General features: G+C 49.2%; 1 protein-coding gene across 1 annotated transcript in view; it reads right to left on the bottom strand.

The window, feature by feature from the left end:
- Positions 1 to 8,103: 8,103 nt before the first annotated feature.
- Positions 8,104 to 17,176, bottom strand: part of smad7 (SMAD family member 7) — a 12,943-nt gene continuing 3,870 nt past the window's right edge. The window contains 2 exon segments of the mRNA XM_079755582.1: positions 8,104 to 9,065; positions 9,067 to 9,128. Coding sequence (XP_079611708.1) covers positions 8,526 to 9,065; positions 9,067 to 9,128 — 602 coding nt within the window. The 3' untranslated portion in view covers positions 8,104 to 8,525.

Genomic DNA, 17,176 nt, shown 5'->3' with positions numbered 1-17,176 from the left:
CCTCAATACGCCACCTTTTGACACCGATGGGCTACGTCTCTTTAGCCCCCTGCCTCTAAAACACATTGTTCTGGATCCTCTGTAAATAAGCAACCCAGTCGAGGGTTTATCATCTTAGACCAAATGGACCCCGCCTTCGCAGGAAGTCGAGCTTGTCCGATATGATCTTTGTCTGAAAAATTCCTTTGGTTTGGCCTGTGTTTCTTTCTTTTCTGATAAACTATGAAATATATACTCTTTTATATCCTTCTAATATTAGAGTACTGCTTCATATGTGTAACGGACTGGTCAACTTCAATCAACTCTGTTTCCGCCAAAAAGTTGCATCATTGATGCCATTATCCCAAATCAGAGCAATGGAGGACGCAGATTCCAGAAGAAAGACGTCCTTGGTTTAACTTTTCCTTGTTTTGGGGTTAATACTGCCGGCTTGGACTTTCTCACAAGACGCGTACGAAGCAGAACTCTTGATACAAGAAAATAACAGAGCGTGACGGTTCTCCTTTAAGTCTCAAGTTCAGACGACTTGAGATGAAAAACAATTTTCTTTTCGGTCCGTGGAACGATCAGTTTCGGTCACAGTTCCACTAACGACATCACTTATTGGAGCTGGTTCCGTCCCGGGCGGGGGGGTCAGGAGTGCATGTGGGGGTCAGAACTCATCAAAAGAATTTGCAAATGTGCCCTTGGAACGCATTGTTCCTCCCAGACTCTTGTCAGCGCACAACAACTCTGCGCTGTGGTCTCTGCCTCCCCAGTCAGTCACATCTCACCGTTACAGAAGTGTCGGAGCCGTCTCATGTCGTCGGAGTCTCCGGACAGTCTGGCAAAAAGGCAAGTCGGACCGATTTGGTCATGGCCAATTCAACATTTGCAATCGGCTGAAAAGAACACATACGGCTTTAAAAGATCGCCGACGGCTTTGACGTTGGCCGATCGCACAGCACACACCATGCGGTCTCAGGACACTGTTGGTTGGTGTGTAAGAGCCATTAAGGGGCCCACACACCGCCCAGACTGAAAGGGCCAACTGCCCACTATCTGACCACTCCATTGCCTCTCGTCTGACCTGTTCAAAAGAAAAGTCGCATTGAAACACACCACGAAGACTACTGCCGAGCACGCAGTAGCGTGTACGTTCAGACTTTGCAAGTTGAATCGGATCAGACACCGTCTGGTCCGTCCAAAAGCTTCCAACACAGTTGAACACACCAAACAGATTTGTTCCCCAACTCGTCCGAGTCTCCCCAAACGTTTCAGATGGCTTTACTCCCTGTGCATCAGGAATGCTTAATAGCAGTCATTCACCTTCCTTCCCCCCCCCTCTGCTCCTCATTGACTCCGATCCATGAGGGACATCTGCCGTCAGTGTTCCCTCCCACGCAGACTCACCTATGCTGCACCAACGTGCAGACGAATTGCCTTTGAGTGATATTTAGATGCACAGCAGACATGCAAATATGGCACTGAAGCGCACAGACGGACACGTTAGGGAATTCAAGCGTACTCACACACTCTTGACTAAACATGAGTGCACACACACACACACACACAAACATTCAAGTATCCATGCGTACATACATACATTCATAGATAGAACTACATCCAGGCCTACATTCATACATACATAAATACAGGCAAACATGCATACAGACATACATACACGCATATATGTTAACACAAAATTAAGCACAGACTTTCACCACACACACACACACACACACACACACACTCATGTGCAAAAATAAAAAATAAAATCACAGATGCACCTGCAACTATTTGAATAGTCAACTCGTAAACTTCTACCTAACTCCACAAAGGTCTCTCCAATGCGCCTCCTTCAGCCCCTCACCATTTCCCCATTGCTTTGCTTCATGCAAAACGACCTCGCAGTGATACCATTCAAGAGTCAACTTAACTCAACCGCAACGAGGCCTTGTCAACCGAGCGGCCATCTTGGCTCCATCTCGGTTCTCTAAACATGAGCAGGCGGGCGAGAGGAACTGAATGCGGGATCCCACATTGAGTTCCTCAACCACCCACCTGGCGGCTAGGTGGATGAGGCCCCATATGAAGGAGAAATGCATTGCCAATGTAGTGCTAACCTGGCAGTAAAGGATCTGTCTCTTACCGGTGTAGTAAAACAAAAAAGGCATTTGTCTTTGCACCCCACTGTAAAGACAGGGCTGTGGTAACAGGGGGGAGGGGGAGGGCAGTGGCTAGACCGTTCGACTCCCAGCCCCTGAAAAAAAAAAGAAAAAAAGGTTCTGGGTTCGATTCTTCGACCCCCAGTGCCTGCAGCCCTCCTAGCGTTGGTGGACTAACCAGTCACCCCCCCCAATCACACATCCCACCCTACATGTTTCCTATCGCCTTGTTTCTCGCTGTTCACTGTAAGTCGCCCCGGATGAAAGAATCTCATAAATAGTTATGACCGTTCAACCCCCACCGCCTCCTCCTCCTCCTCCTCCTCCTCCTCCTCCTCCTCCTCCTCCTCCCTTCCCAGAATTCCCTTCTCCATTTCAGGAACCAGCCCAATAAAAGGAAGAGCCATGCGGACAGCTGAGCCGACCGCACGATCGGCGTGTCTGCATGCTCTTATTATCGTAGTGTCCGTATCGCGTTTCAGCGGGATGCCTCGTAGCATCACAGCCCCGACATACTTCAGGGATAACTCTTTTAGAAGGGGGCTGTTAACACTTATTCTGTTTGTTTGAGTCGAAGACTGTAAAAGAAGTATGGCCGTAGCCTGACGTCAACCGTTGGTTTACACAATGCGTTTTTTTAAGATGTCCCGTTTCCCTTCCTGGAGTGCCTTGTCGTTCCGGTAAGCACTCGTAGTTTGAACACGTTGGTGTGCCTCCGACTATTTCTTCCTTGCCGCACGCACATCCGAGCTATTGAACAAGTCTTTTGCAGATTTATCGAAGACTTAAGTAGCCTTTGAAGCAAGGCCCCTCTCAAGAGGTTTGTCGTCCTTCTGGGATCTCCCATAAGACACTGCTGAGGAAATGCTTCCCTCTTAGGTTTAATTGAAAAAACGAAGGAACAAAGACCGTTTTAGTCCTGTCTGGGGGGTGGGTCGTGGTGGGGTGTGATCTGTCCCATCAACCTCATGGCTGATATTGGATCTATCTTTCACAGGGGCCCTGGCAGGATATGTCTTGTGTTGGTGCTGTGTCATTTTTTTTTTCTGTTTGATTGATTGAAGCAATATTGCACACAACATGGTACACAAGGAAACAGAGAGATAGAGAGGGGGAGACACAGAGAGTTAGATAGAGAGAGAGTTATAGAGAAAGAGAGAGAGAGAGAGAGAGAGAGAGAGAGAGAGAGAGGTGGGGTGGGGGGTTGAGAAAGATAGATAGAGAGAGCAATGGCAAAATAATAAAACAATATGCACACAGAAGTGTCTGTATTAAGGAAGTGTGTGTGTGAGTGTGTGTATGTGTTTGTGTGTTGGGGGATAATATAAAGTGATTTGAGTTAATTGGTGACAGCGGGTGGGCCAGGCTATGACTAACACACACACACACACACACACACACACACACACACATGCACACATATATAAAGGGCAATAGGATGGCATGTGAAAATGTAAGAGCAAATTATAATAAATATGACAATCTATGAAGTCTAAATAGGACTTGATCGAGGCCTGTCACATCCCCTTGAAGGAATGGAACATTGGCAAGCAAAAGGGGAATATATTTATACATATTTCATATTCAATTATGGTGAACAATGGTTGAGCGGCGCCATTTAACATTGAATACATCGGAGGTTTGAAATGCTGCCTTAGGGTTTTATGACTGCTATGATACATTTTAATGCATTAGAAGAGCTTGATTCATTTAGGGGGAGAGACATCCGTTGCATGTGACAGTCGATCCCGATCGCAGAGTACGCACAATGAAAGACAAAAACACATTCCAGCCAACCGGCACAGACCAAACAAGCACCCAAACTATCAAAACATCCTTGAATAAAATCAAAACACCCCTAAAAACACACTGACCGACCTGTAATCCTGCCTTGAGTGGATCACTTAGGGTTTTTTATTTTGTATGCGTTCAGCTTGATGTTATCAGTGACTTAATGTCGACCGAGCAGGTAAGTATGGGTGCTTTCTGACAACACAAAGGGCGGCGGCGTGCGCGAGCTGCCACTTAGCGTCTGGGTTAGAACTACTGATCTGAACTACAAGCATCATGGAGAAGACCTCTTCACGTCCAAGCCCATTATCAACCGCGTGTCAAACTATGTAGTGTGTTTCTTCATTGATCATCAAAATAAAAGCTTTAAGAAATCTTTACAAAAGTACACACACACATGCACTTACTGCACTGTGTTTAAAAAATAGTAATGGGTGTGTGTGTTTATTTGTTTGTTAATTTGGATGTGTGTGTGTGTGTGTGTGTGTGTGTGTGTGTGTGTGTGTGTGTGTGTGTGTGTGTGTGTGTGTTTGAGTGTGTGTGTGTTTGTGTGTTTGAGTGTGTGTGTGTGTGTGTGTTTGAGTGTGTGTGTGCGTGTTTGTATGTGTGTGTTTATGGGGGGGGGGGGGGGTTGGGGTCTGTTGTGTTTCTTTAATTGTATGTGTCTCAGGTACAAACACACAAAAGCCCAATCAGGGCTGTGCTGCTTGGGCTTAAATACGCATAAGAATGCCAGGAGTGGCTTCCTCTAGCACCTCAACCCCCCTGTCTGTCTGTCTGTCTGCTGGCCCCCCCCTGCAGAAAGGAAGCACACACACACACACACACACACACACACACACACACACACACACACACACACACACACACACACAGACAGACAGACAGACAGACAGACGCACACACACACACACAGACAGACAGACGCACCACACACACACACACACACACACACACACACACACACACACACACAGAGTTAAGTGTCTTCCCTCCCCCCTGGGGAGGGCAGTGGGTGAGGAAGAGGGGGTTGAGGGCTGGAAGGCTGGCTGGCTTTGTGTCTGCTACTGCAGACAAGGCACACACACACACTCACAGACACACGCACACATAAACACACAGACGCACAGACGCACACACACACAAACACACACTTAGACGCAAACACACGCACGCACGCACGCACGTGCACACACACACACACACACACACAATTACATGTCATAGTTTCACTCATGACATCCATACAAACACAGGAATAATATTTTCACACATAGCAACGAAACACCGGCCTACGATTACACATTGCTATCAAATGCACTGAGCACACATCTGAGTAGCACATAAGCAGGAACCTAGGTGGGCAGCATGAGGTAAGGAGCCCATAATGCTCCACCAGGGCTAGGAGACAGACTCATCAGTGAGTACAAAGGTCACAACTCAGACACAAAGACACAGCCCCCACCAACCCCCACTCAGACCCACCCTGTCGACTCCCCAGGCCCCACCTACACACACCCTGCTACCCCCCCGGTACCCTTGGGCTGCAGACACACACACACACACACACACACACTCAGGAATACAGACACACATACAAACACACATAAATGCAAGCACGCACACACGCGCACACACACGCACACACACAGGCACAAGCACACACTCAGGAATACAGACACACATACAAACACGCATAAAACACGCATGCAAGCACACGCACACACACACACACGTATTCAACCATGCAGACAGACAGACACACATACACACAAATACTTATGCATGCACACACAAACACAGGTACACACACAGGCACACACATGCAAACGCATACATGCAAACTCATACACATTATGCATGCACAAACAGACAAAAGAGTGACACACACACACTGGCCAAACACACAAAAGCATTTACTGACAACCCACTCGTACACAGGTACACACACAGGCAGGCACATACATGCAAGCATACGCACTCATGCATACACACGCAAACAAAGAGAAAAAAGAGAGAGAGAGAGAGAGAGAGAGACAGACACACCCCCACCCCAAACTGACCCCACACACACACATGGCCTCGATTCCCCAGGACAACAGAGGATGTCCTGGGGATGTCCTACTAGCCTCTCATCCTGGGGGTCCGGTCAGAACAGGTTATGTACTGGTTTAGTGTTTAGTGTTTAGTACACACTGTTAGCACCGTGTCTGGGACGGAGTGCATCTCACGTGTAGACACACACAAACAATACCATGTGTTCATTCTAAATGCCGTCAACGGATGAACACACACGGCACGTCGACTGTAAGTAATTAAGTGTGTGTTGCTTTACTTTCACTTCACTACCTGTGCTGGATTCTAACAAACTGAAGTGAGACTTTGCCAGCAAATGAGGGCACCAATCTCATGGCCTGTTTGTTGGGTTATCTGCGGGTCACTGTGGTCCTGCTCGAAAACCAATTGGATTCCCACCGGCGATATGAACCCATCTCAGCCTATCTCAGCCTATCTCGTCCTCTCCCTTCACGCTGACTCGCAGGTAGGCTAAACCCACGCGGGGAGCGTGACAAGAGGCAGACTATCTTTCTCACCAATCTTCCCAAGCACACAATGCCTGAGATACCAGTCGAAACCCGGCCCAACCTATACTTCTCCATTCAAAGAACCGTAAGGCAGGCAAGGGAGTTCCCGACCGGATTACGGTTCCACTAAAATCCGGAACACACCTTATTGGAAAGTTTTTCTATCAGGCCATCTCAAAGGTCCACAAAAAAAGCCCCAGCCCTGCCAGCTAGGTATTTTTTGAACCAAAAATAGAATCAAGAGTCACCAAGCTGTTGTCTTTACTCGTATTGTAATGGTGAAAAGGCATCAAGATGGTGGCCTGGAATGGGCGTGACATTGTGTGAAATCCAACATAAACTCATAAGGTTTTGAATTGGGTCCACCGAGACACTCAAAATCTATTTTGACTAGGTGAAATAGATTTGAATTAATGTAAAGTCGTGGTGCAAAGAGCTATACTTCACCACAATGGCTGTGGCAATGGTTGTTGTGTGAGGGGAAGTGGGTCTTGTGAATGTAGGTCTTTGAGACGGCGCGCGTGTAAAGCGGGCTTACAGCTTTAATCCCCGCCGCAGACACCCAGCTGACTAGCAACGGGATGAGGCCCAGACAGTCACACACACACACACACCCACACACAGCTACACACACACACTCAGCCACACACAGCTACCCACCCACACACACACACACACACACACACAAAGCCACACACCCACACACACAGCCACACTCACAAAAACATACACACACACACACACACACACACACACACACACACACTTAGACAGGCAGACACACACATCTATCCAAGTGGGATCATCAACAATATCCGCGATCTGTTCGACATGAAGATTAGGGTTTTTTTGCACAAAGAAACATTTCTCATACTTGGAAATGCACAGAAAATATCCCATTTCGATGTAATCTTCCTTTAAAAAGTTCCCCCAGACAGTCTTAAAATAAAAGGATTTGCTGGGTGATGTTGTGTTTCTTTGTCATGAATTAGTAAGTGGCTACATTTTTTCTTGTCCCTGCCATGCACTATAATAAATGTGTTTTTCTAGAGACTTCCCTGTTCCCGTTGAATTTATTCATTCTTGAAAACGCTATCTGGGTTAGCTAACAGTTAACCGAGGTCTCTAAAAGGGACCTTGACATGGGGGTGGAGGCTGCAGTTCATAACTCACAACTATTAAATCATTTTAGCAGATGCTTCTATCCAAAGTGACAGGATAAAGTGACATTCATGTGGTTAATGAGCAGGTAAGGGTCCATCTCACTCGGTGGAGGCCTACGGGTCTTTGGGTTTGACAGCAGAACCGTGTGGCTGGGAGTCAAACAGCCCTAACCACTAGACAGCCACATTACATCTACAACAATGCGCAAGATTAAAACTATAATAAGTCCCTTGCTGGTGTTTTTCCACTGATGGTTTTGGTTAGAGAGGATTAAATTACCGAACAATATTAAAAATGAAAGATATATATTAACATGTAATCAAAGAAGCATGGGCAATTCTAGCTCAAACGTGTCGTGAATGAGCCATGAGAACTCATTCAATTAATATTGTATCAAACACTGGAGGCAAGAAAAGTTATGTCATTTTTTTTTTATTTTGGCATTTCTTCGTTTTGCATTTATATTAAGCAAAGTGCATCTTATTTCATTTTCTCATCAACACATTGCACAATACATAAATAATGATGCATATAAAACATCTTTATATTTACAAGTAATAATATATTTATATATAACATAAAATACATTTCTTCCGCATCTTATTTTACTTTAGTTAAACCTTAGTCATTTATTAAACAAAGTCCGTCAGAATCCTTTAGAGTCTCATCTTCTTCGTCTTCTTCTTCTTTTAAAACTTTTTTTCTCTTAAACTTTAAACCTCTGGGACAAAACAAAAAAAAGAAGTGTGTGTGGGGGCGAGGGGGGGGGGGTCAGCGGCCCCGCTGTAGTCCGTGAAAAGGCTCCTCGAAGCGGACTCAGAGGAACCAGAGGGAGAGGCTACCGCGTGTTGAAGATCACCTCCAGCCAGCAGGGGCAGCTTCCGATGAACTGTCTGGTGTAGCACTGCCCCCAGCCCTTCACAAAGCTGATCTGCACCGTGAAGCCCGTGCGCGGCTGCAGCGTGAACTCGTGGTCGTTGGGCCGCCGCAGGCTCGCCGCCTTGTCCAGGTCGAACGCCTTGATGGCGAAGCCCGGGAACACCTTGTGCACCAGCAGCGCGCGCGAGTCCGGGTTGTCCAGTGTGGCCGACTTGATGAAGATGGGGTAGCCGCTGCGGTTGTACACCCACACGCCGTCTTCCTCCCGCGTCAGCTGGATGCCGAAGCCGATCTTGGCGCGCACCATCTGCACCAGCGGCGACTTGTTGTCCGAGCACAGCTGGCCCAGGCAGAAGCCGTTGCCCTGAGGTAGGTCGTAGAAGATGTCCAGGGAGGACTCCTGGACGGAGTAGAGGCGTCCCACGCGGGTCTTCTCCTCCCAGTAGGCCACCACACACCAGTGGGGGCGCTCGCCCGACTCCTGCACCGCCAGGGAATCTGGAGGAGGAGGAGAGGGTTAGACGGTGGGGTTCTTCAAACACACACAAGGTCTGAAGACTGGCTGCTCAGAGTGGGGAAAATATATAACATTTATAACATATAACGTGTAACACAGAGGGAAGGGCCGACGGTTAGGAACAACAGAGAAGGTCTGAAGACTGGGGGATCCGATTGGAGTGAACGTGTAACATGTCACATATAACATGTAACACAGAGGGAAGGGGCCGATGGTTTGAAACAACAGAGCAAAGACAAGCAAGACGGAGAACAAGAACGGCTAGTCATACAAATACTGCCTCCAAGCCAAGACCTCCCCCCAAAACAAACGCACAACACGGTTCTGGCTGCAGACGTTCTCACTTCCTCTCTCGTAAACCACAATGACGCGCCTCTCCAAGAACAGTATTAGGAAGATTGCATCGTGTATCATGTTTGGCACGATACGAAAGAAGACTCTGTTTTCCTTTTTGTCATGTCAGGGAAGAAGACACCATGTTGGAATTGTTAAGACACGGCTTTCCGTCTGCAATCCTGGCATGCAAGTGGCCACATGCCCGACACGCACTCCTCTCTTTCCCCCCTCTTGTTATTTAATGCTCATCTTGTTCCCGCCCTCGTGTGTTTTGTTCTACATCTAGCAGTGAGGCCGACAATGTTCTGACGTCAAGCGGCTCCATAGATCTTTCCTAATTATTTTTCTCGTATCGTAGCTTATCTAACACAGGCTCAGCATGGAACATTTTAATTTTTCACCAAAGACGACTCTTTCTCTCTCTGTCTCTCTCCCCCTCCCCTTCCCATGATCTGTGTCTCTCTTTTACTTCTTCTAGCTCCGAGCTTAAGTCAAACAATATCCAAGAGAGGGAGAGAGAGAGCGAGCACGAGAGAGGGAGGGAGGGAGGGAGGGAAGAGGAGAAGACTGTAAAAGGACAAGCCTCTGTGTCTGAATAACCGACAAGCCCTCGCCTCCCCATCTTCAGTTTCCCCTGAGCGTAAAAAAGATGTGTAGCTTTGGCCCAGTTCCAGTTCCCTAGCACCCCCGTCTCCTCCTCCTCCTCCTCCACCTCCTTCTCCTCCTCCACCTCCTCCAAATTCCCTCTCCCGCCCCCCTCCATATCTCTATTCACTGAGAGATGCCTCCAGTTCTCTTCCAAGCTACAAACAGGGCTAGACTGCGGACAGGGCGCTGAAAGGCGCAGGGTATTTGTAGTGCTATGTACAATTAGGAATCAGGTGTACAAGTATGAGTACAAAGTAGAGGCTGCCAGAACACGTTGTGACGGCTAGCGTGGAAAAACATGAAATCGTCTCGACGAGCGGCGTATTGTGTGAGGCAAAGTCAGAGTTTGTAGGAGGAAGGAAGCGCTGTGGGTACAGATTATTTTCTCACAGTCTCTCTCTCTCTCTCCCCCCACCCAACCCCTTCTTCTTTCATCTGCTGGTTCTACATCTGAATGTAACCAGTAATTTGGAAGGTCCCGTCCACACACACACACACACACACACACACACACACACACACACACACACACACACACACACACACACACACACACACACACACACACACACACACACACACACACACACGCACACGCACACGCACCACTGATGGAGCAGGATCTGTGTCTGGACTCAAGCGTGGCCTGTCATTAGTGTCCATTAGAAACAGACAAGAGAGCAAGAGACACAGAGACTGAGGAAGAGAAAAGGAGAGAGGGAGACAGGGGAAGAGACAGAGCAAGAGAGACAGAGCGAGAGAGAGCCAGAGAGGGAAACTGAGAGAGAAACTGTGGTAGAACAGAGAAAAGAGTCACGGCATCCATTATACAAGAGAGACGACATTCTTTGAAGCATGTGAATCCAGTGCTATGACCGTCGTACAACTGTGCTACATAGGGTATGATTCCTTCAACATCTGTGCACACATACACACATCCGTACTCTCCCACACACACAAAAACACATAGAGATCATCCATAGGCAGGCAGTGGTTCCGCCTGTTCAATGCCAGAGATGTATGGACAGCCACAGAGACAGAGTGATAACGTGTGCCAGAGCTCTGGTATCCTAGCGTGAGCGTGGCATAGCGTAGCCTTCCCCCCCCCCCCCCCCCCCCCTGCAGTTGAGGGTCAGTGCTGCTTGCTTCCCTAGCGGTGAGCTAAGTGCCTCCTGGTGCAGCGCACCTGTAGAGAGCGGCAGGTTTTATCGCCCAGAGAGAGAGAGAGAGAGAGAAAGAGAGAGAGCGAGCGAGACAGAGAGCGAGCGAGACAGAGGGAGAGAGAGGGAAATAGAGGCAGAGGGAGACAGCGGGGCTGGCGTCAGACATCATTAGCCGGGCTGCCTGTCTGAGCGTGTCTCAGCACCCTGAGAACACGCCGCTATGCTGCGCTACGTCTATGCTGTCTCTCTCTCTCTCTCTCTCGCTCTCTCTCTGCTCCTCACCGCCCCTCCTCGCTTCTTCTGTTTCACAAGAAGAAGAGGAAGAGGAAGAAGAGGAAGGGCTATGTCTGAGTTATGAGGCTGTTTGGGAAGACTCCGAGGCCCGTTGCACACATGAAGGAACAGAGACGGGGAAAAGACAGAATAATAAGAGAGAGAGCGCAGACGAGAGCGACGGGACGAGCCGCGATGATGGTGACTTAAAGGCGTCCCGTCCTTTCAAGTTTGAACAACAACCGGTGTGTGGCTCGGAAGGGAGCTAGGAAGAGTGTCAATGGCTTGTTTGCAGCACACACACACACATATGTGCATATAGGCATCCATGATCCACACACACACACACACACACACACACACACACACACACACACACAGCCTAGTTAAGTCCTTGTAGTCCCACCCATCAGTGTGCTAGCTCCACACTGACTGCTGCTAGCTCCCTAATTGAAGCGCTGCTCTAGCTTAGGGTTTTAAGGTCTGGACGACAGAAGGGCTGCCGGGGCTCATCAACACAGATAGGGGGGATGGGGAGGGTCCCCCCCGCCCTCCCAGGGGGCTTCCCTTCATTGTAGAGGTGGTGGGGTTACAGACGCACACACACACACACACACACACACACACACACAGTGTGTCTGGAAAGGTTAATCATTACCCGTGTGTGACTCCACACACAGCGGCCATTACTATCTTTAGACGGTGAAAGACTCTCAGGTAATGGACTGTACTTGTGCTTACACACATCCACGTGCCCACACACACACACACACTTTGCTGACAACGCACAGCCCGAACCAAAAACTGTGAAATCCGAATGTATGTAGCACATAAGTAAACAGCATGTGAGCATTTATTAGAAGAGTGTGTGTGTGTGTGTGTGTGTGTGTGTGTGTGTGTGTGTGTGTCTGTCTGTGTGACTTTGGAGAAGTGCACAAAGGCCGCACAATGAACGTGCCTTGATCAGATGGCAGGGAGACGGCCAGACTTGAGGGGGGAGGGAGGGATATGTAGGAGGGAGAGGGGGAAGGAGAGAGAGACACAAAGACACAGAGAGAGAGGGGGAGGGAGAGAGAGACACAAAGACACAGAGAGAGAGGGGGAGGGAGAGAGAGACACAAAGACACAGAGAGAGAGGGGGAGGGAGAGAGAGACACAAAGACAGAGAGAGAGAGGGGGAGGGAGAGAGAGACACAAAGACACAGAAAGAGAGGGGGAGGGAGAGAGACACACAAAGCCAGAGAGAGCAAGAGCGAGAGAGAGACGGGTAGGGAGTTTTAGTGCGGCCCTGTGACCCCCCTCCCTGCCTCTCTGGGGCTGTAAAGGGTCAAGGGCTAGGGGTCAAGGTTGAGCTACTCCATTTGGCTTTAATGCTGCCACGCCAGGTGTGGACGCGCTACATCATGAAGCTGCAACCCATCTCCAGAATAAGATGAAATGTTGCTGCTCTTGTTGTGTTGTTTACTCAATCATCATTAACTCACACAAAAAAAAAGCACATGTGCTATTCAATGTACTTGTGTCTCAGGCAAAGTTACACACTTTTCCTTGTGTCTGGGAGGTCCATATTGTTACAGGCACACGGGGAGATGTGCCAGACAGACAGACACTCAGACAGACAGGCAGAACACCCGGCTTTTTTGTTCTTCAGGAACAGGAAGTGAAAAGAGATCCCAGTGGGAACTAACTTCGCCAAACAGACGACTCGTCGAGCATGTTCCGCTTCGCCGTCGCCGTCGTTTGTTGTGGTTTAATTCTGTTATTAATATTTACCCTTGGTCTACAGCGTGACATTGAATGGAAGTGTATGGGTGTGCCTTAATTGGCCTATCAAGGGATGGGAGCGCAGAATGGGTATCGTCTGTGGTTTACAACAAAGGGCTGTCTCCATGCACACAAATACACTTCAGGATACAATCACAAGTGCACACACACACCCCCGCGGTTCAGGATGCAATCACATGTGCACACACGCATGCACATTTAAATTGTGAGCATATAGAGCCAATTTGATTATTAGCCAGCCCTTATTTGTTCAACATCTAGCCGACTAAGTCGGGGTTAGACATGTTGGCATGCAGCAGTATGGGATTCAGTTTGTGTGACACACATTCTTCTTATTTACTTAGCATGTAAAAAAAGATGACACCTTAGTATGAATTTGCCCTAAAGCAAAGTATAAAGTTTTCATTCTAGATTGAAATTCCTATTTTTTTTTTGCCATTTAGGGCCAACTCCAACACCACCATCACCACCACGAGCCCCTCCGTACATAAACAATGTCCGGCTTGTTCTCTGCCTAGCTACTATCGCGTTTGAGCAAGTTAGCATAAACTACATTTGGCCCGGCTGCACTTTCGTTGAGTTCCACCATGTTGTTAGGAAAAATAACAACAACTCTAAACATCAATATTTCATCCTAATGCCCTGCATTCTCTCCAGGCCCCCCAAAAACCTAACTCTGTATGTTTTACACTCTCTCACCCCTCTCTCTATGCTAGTGCTCTCTCTGTCTCCCTCCCTCCCTCTCTCCCTGTTTCTCTCCCTGTTTCTCTCTCTCTCGCTCTCCCTCTTCCCCCCCCTCTCTCTCTCTCATTGCTTGCACTCTTTCGCTGTCTCCCTCCCTCCCTCTCTCCCTGCTGCTCTCTCTCGCTCTCCCTCTTCCCCCCCCTCTCTCTCCCTCATTGCTTGCACTCTTTCGCTGTCTCCCCCCCTCCCTCTCTCCCTGTTGCTCCCTCTCCCTCCCTCCCTGTCCAGCCCTCCCTTGTGTGCGAGCTGTTTTCATGATTTGTGCGGTATAATGACACAGGGTGGGGAACAGAGGACAGCCAAAACCAAAATTAACTCCCCTGCCAAGAGGCGGCTTGGCTGGCGCTGGCGGGAGGAAGTGGGGGAGTAATGAGAGATCCTGGCGGCGCGCGGAGCCGTCCCCGCCACGGCGGGCTGCGCGGCTAAACGCACACACAGCCCTCTGCAAATTACAGAGAACCGGACCTCTCTCTCTCTCTCTGTTCTCTCTCTCTCGCTCTCTCTCTCCATCCACCCTAAAAAGGTTCCATATTCTCTCTCTCCTGCTCTCTCCCTCTCTCTCTCTCTCTCTCTTCGTCTGCATCCAGGCATTCATTTAGCTTGGGTGAGCAATTAAACACAAAAAGAACGTTATAATTAGAGCAAAGGGAAAAAAAGAAAAACACACACACACACACACACTCACAGACTTTTTAACAGTAGGTTAGCATCTGTAATGCAATTAGATTCAGAAGCTCATTCGTTTCCCTGTATATACATTTTATCCGACTCTCCGTCTGCATCTCCTTTTCTTTCTCGTTCCTATTTTGTCTGTTTGATTTCCTCGCCCCGTGTCAAGTGTTTGCTTCCCGTGGAGGGGCTCGCCGCGGCCCCTCTGCCCGCTTGTCCCCGCCTCAAAGACATGAGGTCACTTCCTGCTTGGCCCGTTCCTTTCCCTCCTAACCCAAACAAGACTGGAATGCCGAGGGAGAGCGAGAGAGAGAGAGGCAGAGACAGAGACAGAGAGATGGCGAGATAGACCCAGAACACTCAGAAGCAACCCGGGGCTTCCGCTGTCGTGCTGTCCCTGGCCGCGCCGGTCGGCTGACTCCAGAAACATCCACACCACTTTTTTTGTTTGTTGGTTCTTTTGATTTTGTGTTTGTTTTCCCCGGCGCCGTCACAGAGACCACCAGACGAAACACAACGCCCAAAATGTATATATCTCTTCTTCTCCATGTGTTCATCCGAATTATCGTCACAGACACACCACACACACACACACACACACACACACACACACACACACGCGACACCGACCCAAATGCCACCTCTCAACACACTGCCGTCAGGGTGTGTGCGTGCGCTCCGGCGCTACATTCGACGGGTTAATGTGATAACCGAGCTCGGCCCGGGACCGGCTGGCTGACGGTGTGTCTAGCTGCCGGTGTTAGAATACAACGCGCCCTAAATTTAACCTGTAGCGCCCGGAGGAAGCGCCGGTGTGACAGTGGGCCCCACGCCAAAGGCCTGGTGTGTGTGTGTGTGTGTGTGTGTGTGTGTGTGTGTGTGTGTGTGTGTGTGTGTGTGTGTGTGTGTGTGTGTCTTTGGGTGTGCTAGTGGCTTGACTGGATCTTCTTACACGCAAACACTCTGGGGTCACCCCCCGGCGGCACCAACAGGCATGTAGCGCACGCACACACCCAAACACACATTCACACACGTGCGCACACATGTGCGCACACACACAGCTCTATCTCCACACATCCATGAAAAAAGCCGAAAGACATCTCGAGAAGAGACGACGACATTAGATTATCAATTCAATTCAACTCAATGAGATTCTGTTTAAGTGTTAATAACACCCTTGCCAATACCAGAAGCCCTGTCGATCCGAGCATTAAAACCACACTCACGGACCCCATAGTCCACTGAATCCCAGCAGTCTATTTCTGCTACAGAGAGCGAGAGACAAAGACAGAGACAGAGCAAGAGACAGATAGAGAACGAGAGACAGAGAGAGAGAGGTACAGACGGAGACAGAGAGAGAAAGAGGAAGAGGGAGAGAGAGAGAGAGAACAAGAGACAGAGAGAGCCAGAGAATGAGAGACAGAGGGAGAGACAGAGAGGGAGAGAGAGAGAGAGAGGTACAGACGGAGACAGAGAGAGAAAGAGGAAGAGGGAGAGAGAGAGAGAACAAGAGACAGAGAGAGCCAGAGAATGAGAGACAGAGGGAGAGACAGAGAGGGAGAGAGAGAGAGAGGTACAGACGGAGACAGAGAGAGAAAGAGGAAGAGGGAGAGAGAGAAGGAGAGACAGAGAGATCTATCTACCACCCCCACACATTTATCCTCCGAACTCCCAGAAAGCATTGTTTCCTCTCCGCAAAGCCACCACTGAGCAATCCTCTCTCTCTCTCTCTCTCTCTCTCTCTCTCTCTCTCTCTCCCCCTCTCTCTCTCTCTCCCCCTCTCTCTCTCTCTCTCTCTCCCCCTCTCCCCCTCTCTCTCCCTCTCTCCCCCTCTCTCTCTCTCTCTCTCCCCCTCTCTCTCCCCCTCCCTCCCGCCCTCCCTCCCTCCCTCCTGGGCCTGCTTCAAGTCATCCCCTAGAACCCCGGTGCCTGGCCTCCAGCCACCCCCCCCATCCCCCCCTCTCCATTTCCCTGCTCTTCCCTGTTGGGCTCAGCGCTAGGCTGATGACGTGCGGCGTGGAGAGGAGATCTGTAGCTGGCAGTCTGGCAGGCAGCCCTACTGGGGAGGCTTTTTTTTCTCTTCTCTTTTTTTTCCTCCCCTCCTCGTTCATTCTTTTTTTTTCCCCCCCTCCCTTGGCGTGTACGCTTGTCACTGTCTAGGCACGCTTAACTCCTAATGGCCTGGTGGAGAGTCGCCGGCTTCTCCTCCGAAAGAAGGAGAAGGAGGATAAAAAAAAACTGAAAACAGGAATAGGAAAGGGCCGAGATGAGATCTCTCACGGCACCGTGGTTGGACGACGACGCGACGCATCTCGCCGGGTTGTTTTGGTTCCCTTGCTTCCTTATCGCGGCGCGCGTACCTCGCCCGATGATTTAGGACGCCTCAAGGGCTCGTACGATATTAAAACCCCCCAGGGGAGGGGAAAAAATTGAATCAAGCTACTAACAACAAGTTCTGTTACAACAAGTTCTGTT

The sequence above is a fragment of the Pollachius pollachius genome, assembly GCF_949987615.1.
Source record: "Pollachius pollachius genome assembly, chromosome: 18".
NCBI lineage: Eukaryota > Metazoa > Chordata > Actinopteri > Gadiformes > Gadidae > Pollachius > Pollachius pollachius.
The sequence above is the reverse complement of the archived record's forward strand: the minus strand, read 5'-3'. Positions and strand labels throughout refer to the sequence as shown.